The sequence below is a fragment of the Rousettus aegyptiacus genome, unplaced genomic scaffold, assembly GCF_014176215.1.
Source record: "Rousettus aegyptiacus isolate mRouAeg1 unplaced genomic scaffold, mRouAeg1.p scaffold_m13_p_5, whole genome shotgun sequence".
In the NCBI taxonomy this organism is placed as follows: domain Eukaryota; kingdom Metazoa; phylum Chordata; class Mammalia; order Chiroptera; family Pteropodidae; genus Rousettus; species Rousettus aegyptiacus.
In genome coordinates this window covers 83,415,198-83,438,490 of record NW_023416308.1, presented here as the reverse complement: position 1 = coordinate 83,438,490, position 23,293 = coordinate 83,415,198, and the positions used below count along the sequence as shown (strand labels likewise).

The 23,293-nt window shown below is 44.2% G+C and overlaps 1 protein-coding gene across 11 annotated transcripts in view; it reads left to right on the top strand.

Annotated features, from left to right (window-relative positions):
- IRAG1 (inositol 1,4,5-triphosphate receptor associated 1) overlaps positions 1-23,293 on the top strand; it is a 102,325-nt gene that overhangs the window by 12,621 nt on the left and 66,411 nt on the right. For 7 of the 11 annotated variants that reach the window (XM_016147339.2, XM_016147338.2, XM_016147337.2 and 4 more), the window contains exon 2: positions 22,719-22,876. The exons of 2 other annotated variants lie outside the window; for them this stretch is intronic. In XM_016147339.2, the coding sequence (XP_016002825.2) occupies positions 22,719-22,876 (158 nt within the window). Of the gene's footprint in view, positions 1-1,762; positions 22,877-23,293 lie in introns of those variants that run through there. 2 more of the 11 variants (XM_016147333.2, XM_016147332.2) reach the window with 1 other exon arrangement.

Below are 23,293 nucleotides of genomic sequence, written 5' to 3'. Positions count from 1 at the left end.
CTATTTAATTCCAGAACATTTTTAGCACCCAAAAGAAAGCCTGTACCTATTAGTAGTCACTTCTCATCCCCCGACACCCATCCCACCAGCCCTAAAAAACCACTAATCTACTTTCTGTCTCTATAGCTTGCTCTGTTCTGGACATTTCATACAAATAGTTATATAACATATGATCTTTTGTGACTGGCTTTTTTCACTTGTCAGAATGTTTTCAAAGTTAATTCATATTTTAGCATGCATCAATACTTCATTCCTTTTTATGGTGGAATACTATTCCATTTAATAGATAGACTGCCTTTTACTAATCTGTTAATTGGTTGGATATTTGGTTTGTTTCCACTTTTTGGCTATTATGAACAGGCTGTTATGAACATTGTGTACATTTTTGTGTAGACATACATTTTTATTTCTCTCAGGTATATACCTAGGAGTAGAATTAGTGGATCGTATGGCAAATCTACGTTTAACCTTTCGAGGAACGATTTGTTTTCCAAAATGACTATATCATTTTACATTTCTACCAGCAATGTGCAAGAGTTCCAAGTTCTCTACATCCTTGTCATCTGTTTTGTTCTTGTCTTTTTTATTTTAGCCGTCCTAATGGGTGTGAAGTAGTGTCTCACTGCTGTTTTGATTTGCACTTCCCTGATAGTTAATGATGTTGAGCATCTTTTCATTGGCCATTCGTATATATTTTTTTGCCGAAATGTCTATTCATATCCTTTGCCCACTTTAAAATTGTTGATTGTCTTTTTATTATTGCTTTGTAAGAGTTCTTTCTATATCATGGATATAAATCCCCTATTAGATATAATATTTGTAAATATTTTATATTATGGGTTGTATTTTTACTTTCTCAATGGTATCATTAGTGGTGCAAACACTTTTAATTTTGACGAAGTTCATTTATTTATTTTTTCTATCGTTGCCTGTGCTTTCGGTGTTTTATCTAAAAAGGTATTGCTTAACCCAAGGACACAAAAATTTACTCCTTTGTTTTCATCTTAAAATTTTAGAGTTTTAGCTCTTCCATTTATATATTTGATCTGTTTAAAGTTATTTTTTGCGTATGGTATAAGGAAGAGGTCCAACTCTATTCTTTTACATATGACAGCCAGTTCTTTCAGAAGTATTTGTTGAAAGATTATTCTTTCCTCATTGGATTACTTTGGTGCACTTGTATACATCAATTGGCTGTAAATATAAGAGTTTATTTATGGGCTCTCAATTTTGATTCATTGATGTATGTCTATCCTTGTATAGTATTCAGTATAATACTGTGTCACTGTAGTTTTATATTAAGTTTTGAAATTGTGAGATGTGAATCATTATTTTTTCTCATCTTTTTTCAAGATTGTTTTGGTTATTCTTGGGCTCCTGCATTTCCATATGAAATTTAGGATCTGCTTGTCAATTTTGGCAAAAAAAAAAAAAAAAAGGCAGCTAGGATTTTGATAGGATTGTGTTGAATCTGTAGGTCAACTTGGGGAGTATTTCCATCTTAACAATATTAAATCTTCTTATCTGTGAACATGTGATGGCACTCCATCTCTTTAGGTCTTATTTAATTTTTTTTAACAGTGTTTTGTCATTTTCAGAGTAAAAATTTTTATTTATTTTGTCTACTGTATCCTTAAGTATCTTATAATTTTTGGTGCTAGTATAAATAAAATTTCTTTCTTAACTTCATTTTCAGATTGCTTATTGCTAGTGTATAGAAACATAATTTATTTTTATATATCAATATTGTATCCTGCAACCTTGCTGAACTCATTTATTAGTTCTAATAACTTTTTAGTGAATTCTTCAGGATTTTCTATATACAAGATCATGTTATCTGCAAATAGAGATAGTTCTACTTTTTCAAAACGAGAATCCATGGGGATTCTAGTCCAGAGTATTTTTATTTTATTAGCAGGGCTCTACAAGGAGCTTTGTGGTTGGCCTGGAAAACTATTAAAGCAATTATTCTCCAAAATTCATTGATCCCAATTCCAAAGATCAGGTGTTTGAAATAGACCTGATATGACTAAAAATTTTCATCCACAGCTGCATTGGTTTGCTAGGACTATCATAACAAGATACCACAGACTGGGTGGCTTAAACAACAGAAATTTTTTTTCTCACAGTTCTAGAGAATTCCAAGATTAAGGTGTCAGCATTTTCAAGATGTATCCTGTCATCTCTCTCCTTGGTTTGCGATAACCACCTTCTCATTGTGTTCTTACATGGTCTTTCCACTACGTACACACATCCCTGGTGTCTCTGTGTGTCCAAATTTCCTCTTCTTGTAAGAACACCAGGCAGGTTGGATTAAGGCCCACCCCAATGATCTCTTTTTAACTTACACCTTTTTAAAAGCCTTATCTCCACATACAGTCACATTCTGAGGTGCTAGAGGCTAAGGTTTCATTATATGAATTTTGGGAGGACACAGTTTAGCTCATAACAGTAACCTTCTTGGTTTTCCTCTGAAAGATCTGATCTCTGCTTAATTTCAGCTAGTGAAGCCAGGATTTGTTTAAATAACTTGTTCACCATGACCATGAAATGAGGATGACCTATAATTGGAATTAAAAGGCACTGCTGAATGCCGCTGAGCTAAACGATCCTCATGCATGGTTCTGCATGTCCCTTGAGTTCATTTTGTCAGGATTTACTCCATAGCCACGTCAAGGAGGGTCGATGATGAGCTATCAGACTCAGACATGCTCAGAACATCTAGAACCTCTAGTTATACTGCCTGCTTTAAAAAACAAAAACAAAAAACAAACAACAAACAAACAAACAAACAAAAACACCAAGATAATAATTCAGATCATGCTGTGTAAACAGTATGGTAACACACATAAGGAGTCCTTCTGTGAAGAGATATTTGAAGTTCTTAAATGCAAAGACTCCTGTGAACTTTAAAGTTCTTAAATGCAAAAGTTTACTCTAATTTGTTCTCTTTTGAGTGGCAGGTCAGTTTTGGAAGCTCGAGATATAATTATACTTTGCTCTGTAATTTTTACAATAGGCAAAAGCAAGCTGCTGCTGCTCTCAATTAGCTATGTCAGTAGAAACTGAAAATTAATAATTCCCTCTAGGTCATCTGAGCCGAGGAGTCATCCTACCTCTAAAGATGGAGTTATCTCCCTCTTTCCTTTGCAGTCTCTGCTCCCTTTTTCAGTCTTTTATTTTTAACTCTCTTGCCCTCTGAGTATTTTTATTGACATCTGGCCATAAATCCTTTTAGGAAGCAGGCAGTTATAAATCACCAGTAAGGAAAAACCAGTATCATCCACAGTAAGCCTGGTTTGCCCCCAGATAACCAGGATCCTGCAGGCTCAGCAGTTATGCCCATTGGGGGTATCTTCAAGGAGGGTATAAAGTAGGGAGGGCATTGCCTTCTGAAAGAGGGGTGGGCTGCCAGCTCCCAGAGGTTCAAAGAAATGGACGTTGGCCTCAATCCATGAACTTCTCATCTGGCCTCAGGGGAGAGCTCTGTGTTTCCATTTCATCCAGCTCAGATTTTTCCAACCACATCAGTGGCATTTTCTTATCTCCTGAGGATCTGCTTCAGAGCTAAAGCATCTTCTTTACGCATCAAGAAAGGGCAGTAGGAATGAATTGTTGTATTTGCTGAGGAGGAGGGAAGACAGGGCAGTATACTCGTGTAGCACAGAGGCATGGAAGAGGAAAGAAGTGGTCCGCTGTCAGGCTACTGCTTTCATCACCATGAGCTGGGGGAAGCCATTCTTCTGGCCAGAACTCCAGGGAGTCAGAAAGTCATTGTACAGAAGTCGTTGTACAGAAGCTGAACGCTAGGCCTGGAGAAAGGCCTGACTGGCCCAAAGTCACAAAGTGGTTTCGTAACCAGCTCACAGAGAAACGTCCTTGAATCCCAGTTCTCTTCTGAAATGCAAATTCATGGCTAGTCAAAATTAAAAAAAAAAAAAAAATTAAATTTACAGAGAAAAAAATATCAGTTAGTTCATTTATTAAAAATTAGCATATCAAATTGCCCACAGGGTCTTCAGACCATTTGACCAACCATTTATGCCCTCTTGAATAATAAGGAGTATATTAACCTTTCAAAAGAGAATTTTATAGAGGGGCCTTTTCCTCTCTTCTCCATAGGAAAAATATTCTAACAGCAAGGCCCAGGTGCCGGGGTCAGGTAGGAGGAGGCAATGAGACTGTGGCACACTGATGACGGGGCCTCCCCCGTCCCAGGAGGGGGAATCAGGCTTAGACCCAGAGCTGCAGGGGGACCTCAGGTTCCACACATGCCTGATCTTACTTCTCAGGTGTCCCAGGTTTCTGCAAGTTGTACATCTCTATGACCTCAGCTTTGATCCTTCAGGAAGTCTTGCCTCATCTCCCCTTACAGGCTTTCCGGAGATGTGGGTTAAAGAATTATTCAGTTCAGTTCGACATTTGCCAAACTCTAATTATATATCAAATGCTGGGGATACAAAATTTTTAAAAATTGGGTTTTGAAGGATGAATAGGAGTCTGCCGTGAAAGCCATCGAGTAACTGTCAGCCAAGCAGGGGAGACCAACCTGAAAACACATAATTGCAATTATGTTAGAGGAGGTTGGCAAATGTTTTCTATAAAAAGCCAAATAGCAAATATTTTATGCTTTGTGAGTCAGATAAAGTTTGTCTAGACTACTTATCTGTGCCCTTGTAGTGTAAAAACAGTCATAGGCAATACATAAATGAATGATTGTGGCTATGTTCCAATAAAATTTTATTTACAAAAACAGTCAGTGGGACAGATTTGGCCTACAGGCCATATTTTGCTGAACTCTATGTACGATGAATGTCAACGTAATATGGGAATAATAATAATAATAATAGTAATAATAAAAGCTATCATTCTGATCCCTTACTCTGTTCTAGAACCCATACTAGGCACTGTATATACAATATACATATATTTTCATACTCATTTTTCACAATTTGTGAGGACGCTGAAATTCAACAAAGTCACCGAGCAAGGAAGTAGCAAATACGAGCTAAAATCCAATCCTGTTTGACCCTACAGTCTATGTTCTGGACTAAACAATTTAAAATTCTGGAAGGAAATGTGCAGAAGGGATTAATCTGGTGAAGGTCTTGCGGTAGCTCCCGAAGGATGAATAGAGTCTCCCATAGAAACAGATAGGAGAGATGGGCCTTCGAGACAGACGCGGAAAGAGTGGCAGGGAGGTTTGAAAGCACATGGAATATTCTGGAAACTGGGGCATGAGGTGATGCCGGACTGTGGGATACCTTGGAGAAAAAATGGGAGGGGTAGGTAGGCTCAGAGTTGAAAGTCTGGCATGCACGCCAGTGAACCTGGACCTTATCGATAGGCCAGGGCTTTTCCAGCTCTGGTCTTCTGGACATACGGCATCAAACCCCTCTGAGAGACAATTAGCCATGCAGAATCCTGGGCCCCTTTCCCAGATATGTCGGTTAGTAGATCTGGGATGGGCTCAGGAGTATGCATTTATCAAATACCTCAGTGATTTTAGTAGGCATTCTCAGGTTTGGAAATCAGTACATTGAGAGCCACGGAAGTGTTCTACTTAAGGGAGAACTATAACCAACGTTGTTTTAGTAAGGTCACTTTCACTTGGAAGATGAATTAGTTCTTCAGGAGATCAATTCTCCCATGAGTCCATTTTCTGGTTAGTTATCAGGTTCTCTCATCTGGAAATACAGGTGAGAAATTCCCAGAAGCTTCTGGCTTTCCAGAAGCTTCTTAAGAATGACTCAGCTTAAACTGAATTGAACTCTACGCTGTTCACCACACAGTTAACTTAAGGAGAGATATACAAATAACAAACTGCAATTTAACAGACAGAACACTGAGATGGTCGTTAGGGACAATACCCTCTCCAGGATGAGTGGCGAATCCTTAGCCAGAAAAACCTCTTCCGGTTGCGTTTCTTTTGTGATGGCGGTGGTGATGGCAGTGGCGGAGGCTGACGTCGCTGCTGCTGGGTTCTGTATTGTCCTAGAAGCCTCATTATTATGGTGTGTTGAGCTTGGAGTCAGACTACCCTGAACTCAAACTCTGTAGTCCTTAGTAATTGTGATACCTGAAGCAGATTACTTATCCTTTCTGAGTTTCAGTGTCCTCATCTGTAAAATGGGAATGATAGTACCATTCAGGGCTGTTGTAAGGACTGAGTAAGATAAAGAATGTAAAGAGCCAGGTAGAGCTCTTGTACAATAAATATAGGTTCTCTTCTGCTCATGCCTTGGGGTTATTTCCATGCACTCTCCATATTTCTGTTATGGAAAGGTGACAATCTCCCCAAAGAGAAATCCTCTATGGTTACTTTCTATCTCATATCATTAAACAACAGCAGTTGCACAGTCTGTTTAAGTAGCAATATGCTGAAATTCTTGTGCCCTGGACCACCAAAGTTTGCTGTTGTGGGAGCCATTCCCGAGGTCCTGCTTTCACCCCCCACGCCCCATCCTTACCCTCCCAGACCATTTCAGGTCACTGTTTACCAAAATCTGTTCTCAAGTGATGTCTAAAGACTCAAATCCTGCAGCTATTTGCATAGATTTAGATACCAAGGGAACTGCTCTGTTTACTTTAGCACATGGCTTCTAGTGGCCATAGCCTTTGTCCAAAAAGCATCTTTTGAACTGACCAAAATGCAAATGCAGTTCAGTTCAGATTCCTTTGGTGAAAAAAAGACCTCAGCCAAGATCCACAACTGCTCCCCCTCCAGTGGCGTTAGTGGGCAAATTTTGACCTTCCTCCTTGTTTTGCAAAATGGAGTCCTTCCCTCAAACTACTGGTCGGGTCCGGGGTCTGGGGCAGAAGGATTGAGCCTGTTTACACAGCCTTTTGTTGCTTGGATCTTGGGATCTACTCTCCTGGGAGGGTTAGCAGTCAGATCCAATCTGATTCTGAGCAAGGAGTAGGTGAAGTGAGTTCCTGAGGTCATCCAGAAGGAGGCGGCGATGTTTGAAAATCATCTGAAGGTTGAAATGTGACTCAAAAAAAAAAAAAAAGTCTTTATGTATGTTCACCAGGTTATCTTTTAGGCAGAGACATGGAGGTTGGTCAAACTTAGTCCCTCTTCTGGAGCCTGAGTTTAGTAAATGTGTTTGTAGTAGGAGGAAGAGTTGAGGAGAGACATTATGGGAGTCAGAGGTTTGGGCGGGGGTTTCTGGGAGGATGCATAGCCTATCAATAGGGGCAGAGAAGGCAGAGGAGAAGCTGGTTCTGAGGAAAGGGGTATGATGAGCTTAGCAAGCTTATTTGCTCTAAATCTGAGTTTTCCAGCTCAAACTCTCAGGTAGGCAGCAAAGCAGCGAGGTAAGAGAAGCCTTTGGTGTTGAGAAAGAGTCTGTAAGAGCCTGCTTTACAAAGGTGAGGCTCTTTGTACCAGTTGGAACTCTTTATTGCAAGTGCCAAAAAAAGCCAACATAAGTCAGTTTAAGCCATAGGTATTATTCATTGGTTCTTGAAATATAAAAAGCCAGGGATATCAGGCATAGCTTGATCAGGACCACAGATGACAGCGTCAGGACCTAGTTTCTTTCTGGTTCTTTGTTGTGTTCTCTTTCACATTGTTTCCATTCTTAGACAACTTCTTCTTCACCTTCACAAGAAGGATTCTGTTTTTACCCTTTTGCATTTAAGATCTGCAACTAAGAGTAAGACTCTCTTCCTCAGGATGCCCAGCAAAGTCTTACTGTGTCTCGTGGGCTGTGGGCAGGTCATATGCTCACCCTTGAACCAATCACTTTAACTGGAGGGAAGTGATGCAAAGACTTCCAAAGGCTACTACTTCCAGCCCTGGGAATGTCAGTTAGGCCCCTTGTCATGGATTGTATAACTGTTCTCAGTAGCTAATGTGGCCCCCAACTCATGGGGCAGAAAGTGGGACACGGCTGGCAACTAACTTAGCCCAACCCTGTACTGTAGAGACAGGGAGACTGAAACCCAAGTGGTAAAGGAATTCAGCCCCATGCAAGCAGTTGGCATCACAGTCTGCTGCTCACTCCTCAGAAGGCCCCTGTCACTGAGTCCCCCTCAGTCTTTGGGCCTCCTGAAGCACATATTAGGTCAGACTCTGCCCTGCAGCCCAGCACCAGGAGATTGGGCCTATTTCCACAGCTTCTGAGAATGGTGATTCTCAGAGGGGTGGGACTTGACCTGGGGCCACTCCATCCTAGGAGGAAAGAGTTGCCTTCTGTCTTGGATGATGCATCTGCTTCCTATCCTCCCTGGGGGTTGCTGTGGAAGGACTTTTAGTTCTGTGCCTCAGCTAAGGTTGTTCCTGCTGTCCCTGAGCAGGTGTGTGATCTGAAACAATCAAGATCCCCCTGTCAGGAAACATCTCCTAATATTCTTCTATTTCTGCCGAGAGAAGAGAAGAACAGGAATTAGTCCTCTTTTGAGAAGGGCTAGAGATCCCGTTTTGGGCATAAGAGCCCTAAGTTTTAATCCTGACTCTGTTTCTTGATGGTGTGACCTAGAACAAGTCACTGTACATATCTGAGGCTCGATTTCCTTATCTGTCAAATGGAGCTATAATATCTTCCTCACAGAGCTGAGAGGGTTCAAGAGCTAACATGAACATTACTGTGCCGGGTGTATTCAGAGTAAAATGAGGTTTGATTCCTAGAGTCTTTGCTTGCAAAAGGAGGGATCCATCACATACTGAGCAATTGCTATGTTTCCATGGCTGTGACACAGGAGAAAACTCTCTGCCCTCAGACTTGGTGGATACGATTAATATACAGGAAACAGAGACCACTGCCTGGCAGATGGGGCCAGCTGCATGGAGCTATAGTGGAACAGAAGGCATGTGGCATCTGGGAGAGGTCAGGGAAGGCTCCCTGGGGAGGCAGCCTTGAAGGACAGACTCGGAGCTTTATGGTACCTGACACTGGGGAGGCACCCAACAAGAATTTCTTGAATAAGTGAATGATTTAGGCAAGCACTGCAGAAGCCATCTTTTCCTTCTGACTTTCCCAAACCAGTTTCTGCATATAGCCCTTGATGGTCACTTCCCAGAAAAAGCGAGGAAGGGAAGGAGAGAAAGAGAAGGAGGAATGGGATAGAGAGATACACTGAGAACTTGATGTTCTTATTTTTATCTATCTATCTATCTATCTATCTATCTATCTATCTATCTATCTATCTATCTATCTATCTGTTTTGGTGGGGAACAGGAGTGTTGCTGAGTCAAGGAAGAAGTTTTATTTTTATTTGGAACAAAGCTCCTGATTTATCAGACAGGCTGCTCCTGTTGGACAGATCTCATGTCCTGGACAAAACAGCAGCTGTTTCTCCATCCTCATCCTCATCCCAAGGAATGGATGTCTTTAGGTGCAGAGGCCAGAAGATCCGAGAAGAGGTTGTTGGCTCAGATTCCACCCTGCCTTTGGCTTCTGAGAGAGTCTGTATGTGCGCTGTGGACAGGACTGGCTGTTGCTGAGACCCATTGAGGCCCATCAAGCTGGCTCGATTCTTCTGGTCTTCTCTCTGAAATAAGGAACCACAGTTCCCAGAGACCTGCCTCAAAGGAATGGGTGATTCCAAGTGCTGGATTGTCAGGACCCCCAATTTCAGAGTCCCCTTGTCAGAGCAGGAGTTGGGCCTTGTGGCTGGGTTTGGAATCAGAGGCTAGGACCACCCTGCAAAACCCCTACCACCCTGTCGAGAAGTAGGTGGTTCCAGGAATGCCGTGGTAACAGACACTAGGGTGATGGCCCATGTGAGAGTGCATTAGCAGCTGTTTGGGGAATGCAATGGCTAGCTTTCCAGTAGTAGAAGGGCCAGGGGACCTGCTCTGTGGCTTCCTCCTGGGTTTGAGTTAAAGCTGGGAGTCCGTTGATAAGTTAATCCTAAAAGTTACTTTGCAGAGTACTCCTGGATAGTTACATAGAAGCATAAGGTGGCAAAGCGTTCGTGCCTTTTATTACGTTTTAGTTGGTAGACTCCTAGAGAAAAAAAATCTGCACATGTGTGTCAGGGAAGACAGGAAACCCAATAACATCACTGAGAGAAAAACTCAGCCTTTAACCTGGAGAAATCTCAGTGGGAATGGCAGGGGGCAAGGACATTCACCTGCATAGACAGTGGCCCAGATGACAGACAGTTGCCTGGGTGATGTGTATTGTTACTCCAGCAAGAGGAAAGTGGGGTCACTTATCACCTGAGGGACTCCAAGGTCCTGATGGGGCTACAAGTGAAATCAGCCCCAGAGGTGTCATTTGGCTTCCCAAGGCTTCCCAACAACCAGGGTTTGTTCTCCTAACCTCTCCATATCATAAAGTAGGTGACGCATTTTCTTTCACTCACTCACACATTCATTCATTTGTTCATCTATTTAAGAAACCCTGAGAGGCAAATTATATGCTGGCCCTGCCTTCAAGGAGCCCACCATGATTTAGGACATAATTAAAAAAAAAATATTTAGTAATATTTTAATGAAAAGAGCATTTTACATGTATTCAGAGATTAAAAAGTTAAAATAAGAACTCTGGACTGGAAGAACTTAAAGGTTCCTCTCTCATCCATATTCTATAATTCTTCAAGTGACTGACTACCTATCTTATTTTTATCAGATATCTTGGCTCTGCCGCCTAATGAGTATTATCTTTAACGAGTGACTTGATTTTGTTTCCTCTTCTGTAAAGTATGTATAGAAATGGTACCCACTTCTCAGGGCTACTGTTAAAATTCAGAAAGATAAAGCACAATAACAGTTTACACTTTTCTGGCAGAGAGTCACTACTCAATTAATCCCAGCTATCATTGTTGTTGTCATGGCTACTATAATGATTAAAAGAGACTATTTACATAGAAAACATTACACAGTCCTTTGCACATAGGTAGTGTTCAAAAACTATTATTTTATTCTACTACCACTATTGATTTAACATTACGAATGGCTATGGCCCAAGGAAATCAGTAGGTGATACATGCTGTATCCTGGTAATGAAACAGCAAAACAAAGACATCAAGAAATATGAGTATAATCACAGGGCCGGCCAGGAATAAAAGCTTTCTGGAACAAATGGCTTTGTCCAGCCCAGACAGAGGATAGACTTACCCACCGAGAGCAGCAAGTACTGGCTGGCCTCTCACCCGAGCCCTGAGGGACCACACGCAGTGTCCCAAGGTTTAAGACAAGATTCTTAATGAAGTGTGGTTGAAAGGGGGGCTGGAGGAGATATTGCATCCCACTAAGGGAGCCTTGTCAGAGTTAACGAGAGGGCTATTCACACTTCTACCACCCTGGAGATTTATGCCCCTGTTAGTTGATAGAAATTGGTCATATACCTTAGGGGCACTGGGTAGCAAAAATGGAGGAAAACTAACCGCTGGCCTAGTAAACAAATGATTACAAGACAAATTGACAGAACCCTGAAGAAAGGAGAACACAGAGCCCAGAAGAAGGGCTTCAGAGAGGGAAGTAAAGGCAGGCTTCCTGGCAGAAGTGACATTTGAACTGAATATTAAGGATGAGCAGGAGGTGGCCAGGGAACTCTAAGCAGGAAATTCCACAGGAAGGCGCAGAGCCTCAACTAGCACACGCTGAAATGAAGATCATCGATGCCTAAGTGATCCATGGTCACAGGGGTAAACTCTTTAAGTAATTTTTCAGGACACTAAGAAACAATCTTTTCTTTTCTTTTCTTTTCTTTTCTTTTCTTTTCTTTTCTTTTCTTTTCTTTTCTTTTCTTTTCTTTCCTTTCCTTTCCTTTTCTTTTCTTTGATGATTCCATTATTTATTATGCAAATCAGTCATGCTTATTGTAGAAAAAAATGGAAAAACATAGATATTTAAAATATGTTAATTGAGTTTATTCATAATTCCACTGAAGATGGTCAATTTGGGTTTTAGCCTTCTGAACTTCAGTTGCCCAAACCCTGATGGATAGAGATAGCCGCATATCTACCTACCTATATGTCACATCGAAGGTATATACATACATATGTTTATGATTTTTAAATGAAAGTGAGGTCATACTTGTTTTTCTCCCAAGTCAATAGATTGTGAACAAAATATGACTATGTCTAAAGCATCAAATCTTTATTCATTTTAACCATCTTGGAGAGAAGCGCTTTAAAATGAAGTTTGCTCTCTTGTCTTCTCCGAGGAGCTGGCGTTTGAGCTGTGCTTCATTCACACCTGCCTGCTTTTGTGCCGGCTCTAAGCCAGGGCTCAGCTCAGTGACTAGGAAGGTGTCTGAATGGCCTCAGAATCCGTGCCAAGCTAAATTTTTGAACTAGATTTAGCATTTATAAATTGGAGGATTTCATATTTAAACATTAGGGATTTTGACTTTTCTTGAAAAATTGGGAGATTTGACCTGGAAAGACTGGTATTTTTCATGATGTCAAAACTGAATAAAAAATACCCCAGTTCGGTGGTGCCTGGAGTCTGGACTCTGGCTTGCCACACTCCACGGTAGCTGTCATTCATCCGACCTGCCTGGCCCATCAAATATTTGAGTTTGCTACTCTACATCAATTTTATTTTTCAGAAACCGGTTGCCAATTAAAATGAAGCCTTCTTAATCTGTTTCTTAGTGATGTGGTTTTGTTCATTAATTCAACAAACAGGGCATGGCCATTCTGTGTTTGACCCTGTACTGAATGTGGGTCATAAAAATATAAATATTTATTAAAATATGAAAAAAGTATAGTCCCTGCTGTCGAGATGCTCGAATTCTAGCTGAATTGAGGTCCATACAAGGTGCTGTGGTGGAGAAGTGTGGTAAAATGAATAACCCTCCCCTGCCCCCACCAAGATGTCTATGTTCTGACCCCTGGAACCTGTGAGTATGTTACCTTAAATGGAAAAAAGACCTTTGCAGATATAATTAAAGATGCTTAGATTGAGAGATTAGCTTGGATTATATGCATTGGCCCAATGTAATCCCAAGGGTCCTTATAAGAAGGATGCAGATTTGTCAGATTCTGACTGGAAGGAAGTGTGAAAATGAAAGCAGAGGTCAGAGAGGACGAAAGATAGTATGCTGAAGATGAAGCAAGGGCCACCAGCCGAGGAATGCAGGCAGCTTCTAGAAGTTGTAAAAGCAAGGAGATGGATTCTCCCCTGGAGCCTGCAGAGAGAATGCAGCCCTGCCCTGCTAATATTCTGATTTTAGCACACTGAGACTGATTTTGGATTTCTGAGCTCCAGAACTATAAGATAATAAATATCAAATTTGTGGTATTTTGTTACTGCAGCCATAGGAAATAGGAAGGAAATATCTTTTTCTGGGGCAAAGAGGTGAAATGAGTTTATGAAGGAGGGGCTATTTGAACTGGGTTCTGAAGAATGAGTAGGAGTTCATCAGGTATAGAAAGTCGGTGGAAGGGAGCCCAGACATAGATAGGGAAAAGGATATATGCAAAGGGCATGAAAGAGTAGGGCATGTTTGGAGGCTGGCTGTTGGTCCATTGTGGTTGGAGCATAAGGTGTGTGAAGGCTGAAGTAGGAGATGAGACCAGAGAGAGGGGCTGGGACCTTGACCCAGAACTGGTCCCTGTGAAAAAGAGAGTCCTCAAAGACTTTAAGAAGGAGAAGGATGATCTAATATATGTTTTAGAGAGACTGCTCTGGCTTCTCGTGGAGGGTGGTTGAAAGGGGCCAGACCAGAGGGAAGGAGACCACCGAGGCTGTTGCAGTGACACAGGACACACGGAGCCATGGCAGGGGTGGTGGCTGTGGGAAGTGGAAAGTGACCAACGCCTGAAGTAGGACTGACAGGACTTGGTTTCTAACCGAATGTGGGAGGTGACAGAGAGGGAGGAGCCGTAATGACTTCTGGGTTTCTAGCTCGAGGGTCATTGACTAGGGCACAGGAAAAGTGGAGAAGAAATGACGGGTTCTGTTCGGGGCATGACGAGTGTGAGGGGCCCATGGTGCACCTGGGAAGAGTTATCCAAAGGCAATTGGCAATCAAATCTCCATAACTATGCTATCGTGGGGTGACAGTAAAGTCATTCGCCTGCCTTCTGCACCCCGACAGGGATGAAGAGGATAGGGCCTGGGACTGAGGCTCAGTGGTGTGCTAGTAAGATGCTTAACAGCCAGCTCTCTGGGGAATACAAGGCCTTCGCACGTAGCATTTGCTGATTCCTGTGGTATAAATACTTCCACCACAACCCATTTTCAAGCTACTAACTTGACATCGCTGAACATGGAGTTGGATAGAGATTCACGGTAGCACCACATAGACATGCTAGAAATAAATCATCTCAAGAACACAGGTAATGGTAAAATGCAGCAAAACGAATTGAGTGTGGTTATTTTAGTATTTATGTGTTTTATTTTTAATGTAACTTAATTTTTACTATCTGTATTTAATGACCTGCTCACAAAATTTTTGACAATTTTATGTTCAGCTCTTGTGAGCTGGTATGAGCAGGCTCGTGCACACCAGTGGAGAGGCTCCAACAAAGTACAAGTTGGAAGGGCCTAGAAATATACCTCCTTCTCAGACACTCTGAGGGACTCCCCGAGGTCACACACATGGCAGAGCGGACCAGCCCCAGGACCCGGGAGGCGACTCTCAGTCCTCCATTCTTCTTGATGGTCCCTCGGTGCCCTGGTCAGCCTTGCAGACCCTGGAATACCGTGTGGTCCTTGACCCAAGGATGATGACTCATGTCACCCTGGAGTGAGTGACTCAGGGACGCTGCTGGGCGGCCTGCAACAAAGAGAACCGGACAAGATTTATTTCTGCTGGGAGCTAAATGGGAAGCTCAGATACTTTTCCGCTGTTCCCGGTGCCTTTGAACTGCCTCCGATTGAGCAATTGCACATCTTTCGAAAAAGCAAAAATTTTTTCAAGTGGACTTATTTTTAAAAAAGAATTGCTGAAGTGAATGAGCTGGAGAGGAAACATGGGGAGATGTTCTGGCTTACTTCCTGTCACGGCTGGGGGTGGGGTGGTGGATGAAAATCTGGCCCTGGCTTGACTATTTTTCAGGGTGTACAGAACCTGGATCCCAGGCATTTCAGGGCTTCTCCCACCCTCCTCTTCCTCTATACTGGTATTTAAGGTCCAAGGGACTCCCCAGGTGCCAGGGAGTTGGAGTGAAGAGGGCACCCTGGTCGGCATTTGACAAGCTCTCCATCATGCTTTCCATCAGGCCTGGTCAGTAGGTAACCTCTGAATCAGCCTACTCAAGGCACCTGCAGTTCGTTCTGCTAACTCTGCTTCTGGGTGCACAGAAATTATTGTGCAATTCAGCCCCACCTTTACCTACCCCCTGGGATGCAAGAAACTGAGGGTATCTAAAGGCCTTGTCTATCAAGTCATACCAAATAACTGTTTCCTCTCTTCTCAGAGTTCTGTCTGGGAAATGGGATCGAAGACCTCGACTCTCAGATTTAGGAATCTTTACCCATCTCTCTAGGGAAGCAAGCTCCACCTCTCCTACTACTCCCTTGCTCCATCATATTTTACTAGTCATCGGCGAGGAGAGACTTACCCTTACTTAGAATGTTTTTACGCAGACCTCTTTTCTATGCCCTGAACACTTTCCGTTTCCATAAAGGCTAGCCTGGGGCGACATGTAAGTCAGAACTAGACTCCCTTTTCTCCACCTCCTGCTGCTACAACCCTCTACACGTCAGTGAGTGTGGAATGGCCTTGCTGTTTGCGTGAGGGAAAGAGCAATGGGGGAAAGGAGACGGGGAAGTGGGGGCCCCAGTTACTATTTCAGATGTGTCATCCATTCTGCATCTCTCCCATCCTCTGACTCCCCCCAACTTCCTCCCCACACTGGGCACCATACCAATCCTAAACTCTTCCTCTGGGAGCTGGCCTGGCCTGTCCTCTTGGATGTGGCCCTGGCACTGTCTGTGGAGACACTGGCTCACTCTCAGAACTAGAAAGGGTACTGAATCGGGGGGAGGAAGGCAGCCCCAGACAACAGAGCCTATTAGAGATCCCCAGGACTGGAGCCAGAGGGTGCAGATCCTAATGGGATTGGGAGTGCTCAGGGCCAGCCTTGCTGAAGCGCTGCTAGTCTGCAGCCCCTGGATCAGAGGGATCGTGGTGAGGGTGAGAAGCCTTTGGGGTAGTTCCTTCTATTTCTCATCCTTCTCCTCTTCTTTTCACCCTTCTACACTCCACCCTAGCTCCGGGGACTGGGGACAGCACAGGCCTGGGTCAACCACAGCACAGTGTTGTACCCTTCCTCATTAAACCCACAACTGGTAGCCACTGGCTGCCCAACGGCAGCATGAATGTCAGCATCACTAGGATGCATGGTCCACGATGAGCTTAATTTCAGTCATGCCTGATGGTCTTTTATCTATTTGAAAGTACAGAGGAGAAGCCTTGACCAGGCCAGGACTGTGTCTCCTCTGCTTGCAAGAGGCAAAGGCAGGAGTTCTGCCACCCAGGATGGACATGGACTCTCTGGGCCTGGTTGGGGTTTGGTGATGCTGTGGCTATGTGAACTCAGCTGCCCTATTCAGAGAATGGAAAAAGAACTCATTGAATACGACGTGATGGCACCTTAACATGTATTTCTTAACTTAATTCTTACAACGACCCCAAAAGGTAGTTTACTGGCAGTTAAAAAAAACTAAGGCTAGGATAAGCTAATCCAGCATGGAAGAGGCAAAGGGAAAATTAGAACCCAATCTGCCAAGCTCCCAAACCCTCTTGCAGCATCCCAACGTTAGGAAGCTGGTTGGGGCCATCCTGAGGTGGACCCCCACTCAAGCTCACTTGTGGGGTACAGGACCCAGCTCTGTAGTTGGCCAGGCCCAGAAACCCACAGAGGTGCCTCTCAGCCCTTTGAGCTGATCTCCAATTCCGTAGGAGGTATTCTAAGTCTGTCCGAGACTTCCCTGGAGTGAGTGCAGGGAGCAGGGAGCATCTTCTCTCCCCACTAGAGTGACCATGAGAGGAAGCCAGATAGGAAGGCACTGCCCAAGGGCTCCTGCTTTCATGGCATGGACTAAAAGCAGATCCTGGGCTTAGGGAACAGGAGTTCTGGGGCCTCCTCTGTTTCTCATTCACAGATATGGCTTTGGTCAAGTCCTTGCCCCTTTCTGGACCTATAAGATGGGAACAGGGGGCAGGACTGGCTAACCTCCAGTGACCCATTGTGTCAACCCTTGAAGTTGCAGAGGGACTGAGAAAGATGCATGTGCAGTCACCCCAAAACAATTCCTTCCATCGAATTCTTCATCTAGAGATAGACCAGTGGTATTAATAGCAACCTAATCTCTTTCAAATTCTTTATGCTGCTAAAATGAAAGCAAAAATTCAAAGCTGGAAGAACAAAAAAACTCCCTTTGGAGAATTCTGAGTCACTCTAAAAAGGTCAGTGGCGGCTGGGTTAACCCATTGTTGCCCAGAAGGGCTCTTCCCCCAACATCCAAAGATTAACAGAGAGAATATGAGAGCCACTCAGCTTGTAGGCTGTGCTCCTGGGACATTGTGGTTCCAGAGAGGGGTTTGGTCTCTTCCGGGCTAGTTGCAAAGCTCTGGAAGAGGTCTCCGTGATGGTCATTGTGAGAGGCCACTGCTTGCCAAGACTGCCACCCATAAGCTGCTGGGTTTGGCCCAACAAGGAGCTGGGGAGTCAGACAGACCTGCAGCTGACTTCTGGCACAGCCATTCATGGACGATGTGACTTTGGGCAAGTCTTCGGACCTTTCTCCTCATCTCTAAAATGGAACTAATCATAATGTTAATAATAATAGTACTCACGTTACCCACCTCACAGGGTTGCTGATGGCACTGAAGGGGGTGCTCTCTGTAAAAGCCCTTGCTAAATCATGATTCCTGATGATGGCACCTGTGCTTGCTGAGACATAGGCAGCCCTCATGGGAAGCCACCGCAGCTCCCCCAGCTGAAGTATGTAGGATGGAGATGTTCCACCAGTAGTAGATGCCTCTGCTTATATGGCCACTCTGTTGGAGCAGCCCTCTCCTGCTCTCTTACCCTCCCCACAACCCACAGGATCTTACAGTGGCTATTTCCAGGGCCAGAGCCTATGCCGTTGACTTAACTAGCATGAAGCTTTCTGCGGTGAAAGTGTAAATGGACAAACTAATGGACAATTGTGTGAATGAAAGTCAGAAGGCAAGTGAGTGAATGGATGGACCAACAGACAGATGGATGAATGGACAGACTTGCCATCCCACAGTTGGGAATGCACACTCCAGTTCTTTGTGGGGCAGGTCCTCATGCTGGAGTCTGCTGTGTACTCTAGCAGAACTCCTGGTGGAGGAGACAGAGTAGAAGCGGAGAAACATGATGGACCTTGGAATCGGACTAGCCTGGGTTATAGTTCTCAGCCTGCCACTTTTTAGCCATGTGATCTTGAACAAATTGCTGAACCTCTCTGATTCTTAGTTCCTTAATATATAAATGGAAACAATGAAACCTGTCTCACAGGGGTTAAATAAGATAGCGCTTGAAATGTACCTAGCATAGTATCCGATACTCATTGGATAACCTAGGAGTATCTGATGAATGAAAGAATTAAGAAAAATATATTAGTTTACTTTCTTTCATGAGCATGGCCAGGGGCAGATAAAATATTCAAATATGTTTTAGAGATGATTGGTCTTTTCATTTACACAAATGATTGGATAGTTGTCCCAGCAGAGGCTCTTAGATAATCTGCGCCAGGCACAACAGTGACTGTCTGCCTCCTTTCTCTGCACTTCAGTTTTCCTTCCTGTAAAATGGGCCCAGTGATACTTAACCACTGGCTGGGGGCAGAATAAGGAATAGAGTCCAAAGAGCTGTTTGGCTAGCACACCTAACTCTTCACCAACCAGGCTGGAGAGGCAGCAAGAAGGGCCTTGAAAACGAGTTAAAGAAGGAGCAGCTGGAGACCAAACATTACTAAATATTTTTCCCTTTTATGGGTTGGTGCTCTAGATCACCACTTCCTGGAGATTGTATTCTAAACTTTGCTGTGATGGATGCAAGGTCCGCGTGCCCACGAGCTCCAGTGGAAGCCAGATGTCACATCTGCTTTTACCTTGCTATTTTAAGCAGAGTATAATAATGGACAGAAGAGAAAGCAAACAAGGCAGGAGCAGCGTGGGAATGGCCTCGGCAGGCACGGCTGCTGGGGTTCCCCCTCAGGAGCTCGGGGTTCCATCTTGTCAAGTGTGGGACCTCAGCCAGCCTCCACTCTGCTTTGTCCTGTAGCAGCTGACACCTCTTAGTGCTTGTCTGACTTAATTCGTTTCCGTTTTACTTTGTTTTCGGACTCAGAGACTGACTTCAGGTCTTTCTTGAGGAGCAGGAGATAGAGGAGAGAAAGTGAAGATATTTCTGATGCAACTTTGCAATACCGTGATGCCAGAATCCTATGGGATGGGACCATCACATCCGTGGTTTATTGTGACTAGGAAGTCTCTTGGATTTTAGGGACTTCCAGGATCGGAAAAGACTACTGAAGTGTGTTAGCAATCCTGTGATCCTTGCCCCAGCCTTTGCTGGGACTCTCCCCAGAATAGGGAGCTCACTACCCTGAAAGGCAGTCCGTCACATCTTCAGATGGCTCCGACCACTAGAAAGCTTTATCTTGCTTCAATTTGATCCTTCAGTCATCGTTCATGCACCTGTCCTTTGGGACATTTTCTTTCATCCTGCACCTTCTCTTCTCCAGGCTAAAGATCTTTAGTTCTTTAAACACAATCTTGTCCTTGTCTGAATCCTTCTTGGCATGCAGAGCACAATATACTTCATGTAGATTAAGATAAAATAGAAAAGTGAAATACTCACTTCCCATGTTTTGGAAATCATACTCCTATAAGACAGCCTGGACCTGCATGTACATCACATATCATTTTAAGACATTTCTTGGGAGGTGCAGCCAACTTTCCTGGTAGAATTGGGGTTTGTGGATACGCTTGCTACCTTGCTACCTGCACTGCTGATATTGCTGATACTGAAGTCCAAGTAAAGGTGACAGAAATTAATCACAGGACTAACCTTTGGGCAAATATGATGCTCAACTTGTTCATGTAGTGACCGTTTGGGATGAGAGACACAGCATGATCTGGCCCCATAGCTCTCCTTCCTGAGAGCCAGGTTCGGTCTGTCCAGTATGGCTTCTCCCCTCCTGTCTAACCTTCCCCTCTAGGCCTCCAGCTAGTTTTTTCAAATTCCGTTCAGGTTTTCAATGTTCACAGCTCAGCTCAAACACTACTGCTGATGTGGAATGTCCACTAAGACTATACCAGCCATCATAATTTCCATAGGGATCCTGGGATCCTGCAACTTTTCACTTTCAAAGTATTTACCCCAGTATACTGTTTTCCAACTGTCTCCTGCCACTTGGCTCTGTTCTTCCTGAAGGCCAGAACCACATTTTTATCATCTTTATGTCACCAGCACCTAGCACAGGGCCTAGTAGATTAGGTGTAAAATGAGCGTTTGTGGTGAATGAATAAATGAATGAACGAATCACTTCGTGGATATTCTACTTGAGATGAGATTTCTTGAAATGACCAGCAGGGGTCACCTCAACTGTTTCAGAGCTAAATGGGACTACCTTTTCACTGCAGAGAATGACAAAAGTTAAGATGATGGTCACATCAACCAACCTAGGGGCTAAAAGTTCTCTAGTTCTTAAAGTACAAACCAACCAAAGATTTTGGATAAGCATTCTGGTTCCCATGATGAATCGGACTTCCCTCCTGCATCGGAGAACTCATTCAGAGATGAGTGTGTCAGGTGCAGGTGTTTGTCAGGGCTGTGGCTGGCACCAGATCAGAGCCTGTCACACAGCTCTCTGGCTCAGGCCCTTTCTGAGACTTTTCTGTGGGACAGAAAAAGTATCTAGTATCATAGGAAGTGGTGGGCTCTTCCTCCTGCAGCCTCCGGCAGTCTGCATCTTGCATAGTGCCCAGAACACAATAGGTACTCCTTAAACGACAGCGTCTTTTGTTCTCTGTGTGTCTCAGTGGCCCCCTGACTGTGCGTGATGGCATGATCTGAGGATGACATCAGCGTTTGATGGTTTTCATCTGCCATCCTGCAGAGCAGCTCCTTCAGGGAACCTCTGAACCTGAAGTTGCAGAATCAGGCTGGTTCTGCAGGTCCCAGAGGTGTCTCCTACCCTACTAGGGGAAAGGGACCTGAAAGAGCTTAGAGGTGGGAAGAGGCCAGGCAGAGCCTTCTGGATTCAGGCCAGGCTTCTTGGGCTGTAGATCACCTGCCCCTATATGGCCTCCGTGAGCACCTACTCTGTGCTGGGCACTCTATCTCACTTCATCCTTGGAACAGTCTATATGGGAGGCATTCTTATCTTTGTTTCACTGAGAAGGAAACTGAGGCTCAGAGGCAAAGCCAACGTTCAAGGCCATACAGCCAGTGAGTGCAAAAGAGGGGATTCAAATTCAGGAATCTGGCTCTAAAGCTTGCGTTCTTTCTGCCTTGCTATCCTGCCTTTCCCAATGGAGAGCTGATATTACTAGCGTCTTTTTCTAGGAGAAAGCAGAGGAGCCAGACCCATTGGCTCAGGTCTGTTGGAGAGATCATGGTCCTCTTGACTGGGAAGAAACATGAAAGAGCAGTTAGTAGTTACAAGTGACAGGAGTTAGTATTTCCAAATAAACCCAACCCAAATTGACATAAACACTAGGAAATGTAATTGCTTATGTAACTGGCTAGTTTAGAAAGAGTTCAGCCTGCAGGTAAACTTTGATTAAGGCACCAGCTCCATTTCTCTGCAGGCCTCTTGGCTCTACCCCGTCCTCTGTGTGTTTCCGTTTTATCCTCAGTCTGGTCTTCCTCATGGAAGCAAAATGGCATCAACAACACTAGACCTCACACCCGCACACTCCACTACCCAGACCGAGAGAAAAACATTGAGTCTCAGAAAACTGCCATGTGCTCTTTGGCTTATGCTGGATCCATTGTTTGTCCCTGAGCCAGTCACTGTGGCGAGGTAAATGAGATTATGTTGATGGGGATCAATCCCAGCCAGGCTTCAAGGTGCTACACTACAGGCAGCAGATAAGCCTGGCTTTGGGGAAGCAACCCAAGATTTCCGGGGGTGAGCATGGCACAAGGCATATGAGGGCCACTTAGGCCAAGCCTCCAGAATCATGGCTCTTGTAGAGCTGACAGGTCTGACAAGGGCATCTTCAAATGAGAGAGCCCCAAGCTGAGGGTCAGGAGAGCTGTTGAAGGGTATGAGGTGAGCCCTGGGGTAGGACATCAGGAAATAACATCCAAAGATCTGGTTTCAAATGCTTGGTTCTTTGTATGATTTGGGCAAGTGGCCACCACACTCTGAAGCAGTTCTTTCATATGTAAAATGTGACTATTAATCCCTACATCAGAGGTCGTGATGAGGATTAATTTAGGCAATGTTGATAATGCTCTTAGGACAGAGTGCAATACCCAGTAGGTGCTCAATAAATGGTAGACAAGTACACATCTGAACCTAACAGAGTGCCCTCCATTAGCTATGGCTTTGAGTTTGAACCACTCTTCTCCCTTCTGGAACAGCTATGTTTACAGTAAAGACCAAATTAGATGCAAAATCTCTATGGCCACCTCTGACTTTGTAAACAGAACTAGTGAACAGGAGGAAATGCAATTCCAATTGCCCTCGATTTTCACCTCTGGTGTTGACGCAAACTCAAGCAGGCTCTCTCTGTGGCTCATGACCCCTGGAAATGGAACCCAGCTCGGGTCAGGGATGGGAGTGGATTTGACTTGTCCTTTTGGCATCTCCTCAGCCTGCGAAGCCCAGGCCTCTTGGAGCATCTTTGGGGCTGACGCAGCAGAGGTTCCGGGCATCTGCGGCCACTCCCACCAGGAGGCTGCCATGCCCCACATTCCCGAGGATGAGGAGCCCCCCGGAGAGCCACAGGCAGCCCAGAGCCCTACCAGCCAAGTAAGTGTCCCCTCCCTGCCTTTGGTTAGCCTGGCTGGGGCCAAGCCAACCACCCTGGGCTGAGGCGACTACTCAGCCTCGCCAGCGGGTTTGCCAACAGCCTGTGCAGGCTGCAGTGAGCCCTGGCATAGATGTGCAGTGTCCACACTGAGGAATATACACACAAAGTTCCTTTGAATTGCCTGAGGCCCCTGCAAACCCTGAGAGTGGAACCTCCTAGGTTGTGTCCGATGAAACCTCCTGGGAAGTCAAATCATCTTAACCCTGTAGGTGCCCTGCTGAAATAGAGAAAGACTTGGATAAAACCTCATCATGTCAGGGTCATGGGCACCAGCAAAAGTCATTATAAGTGAATTCACTTAAAAAAAAGATCAAATTTTCATAGTAAACAGTGAAAACGATTTTCAGCAAAATTGT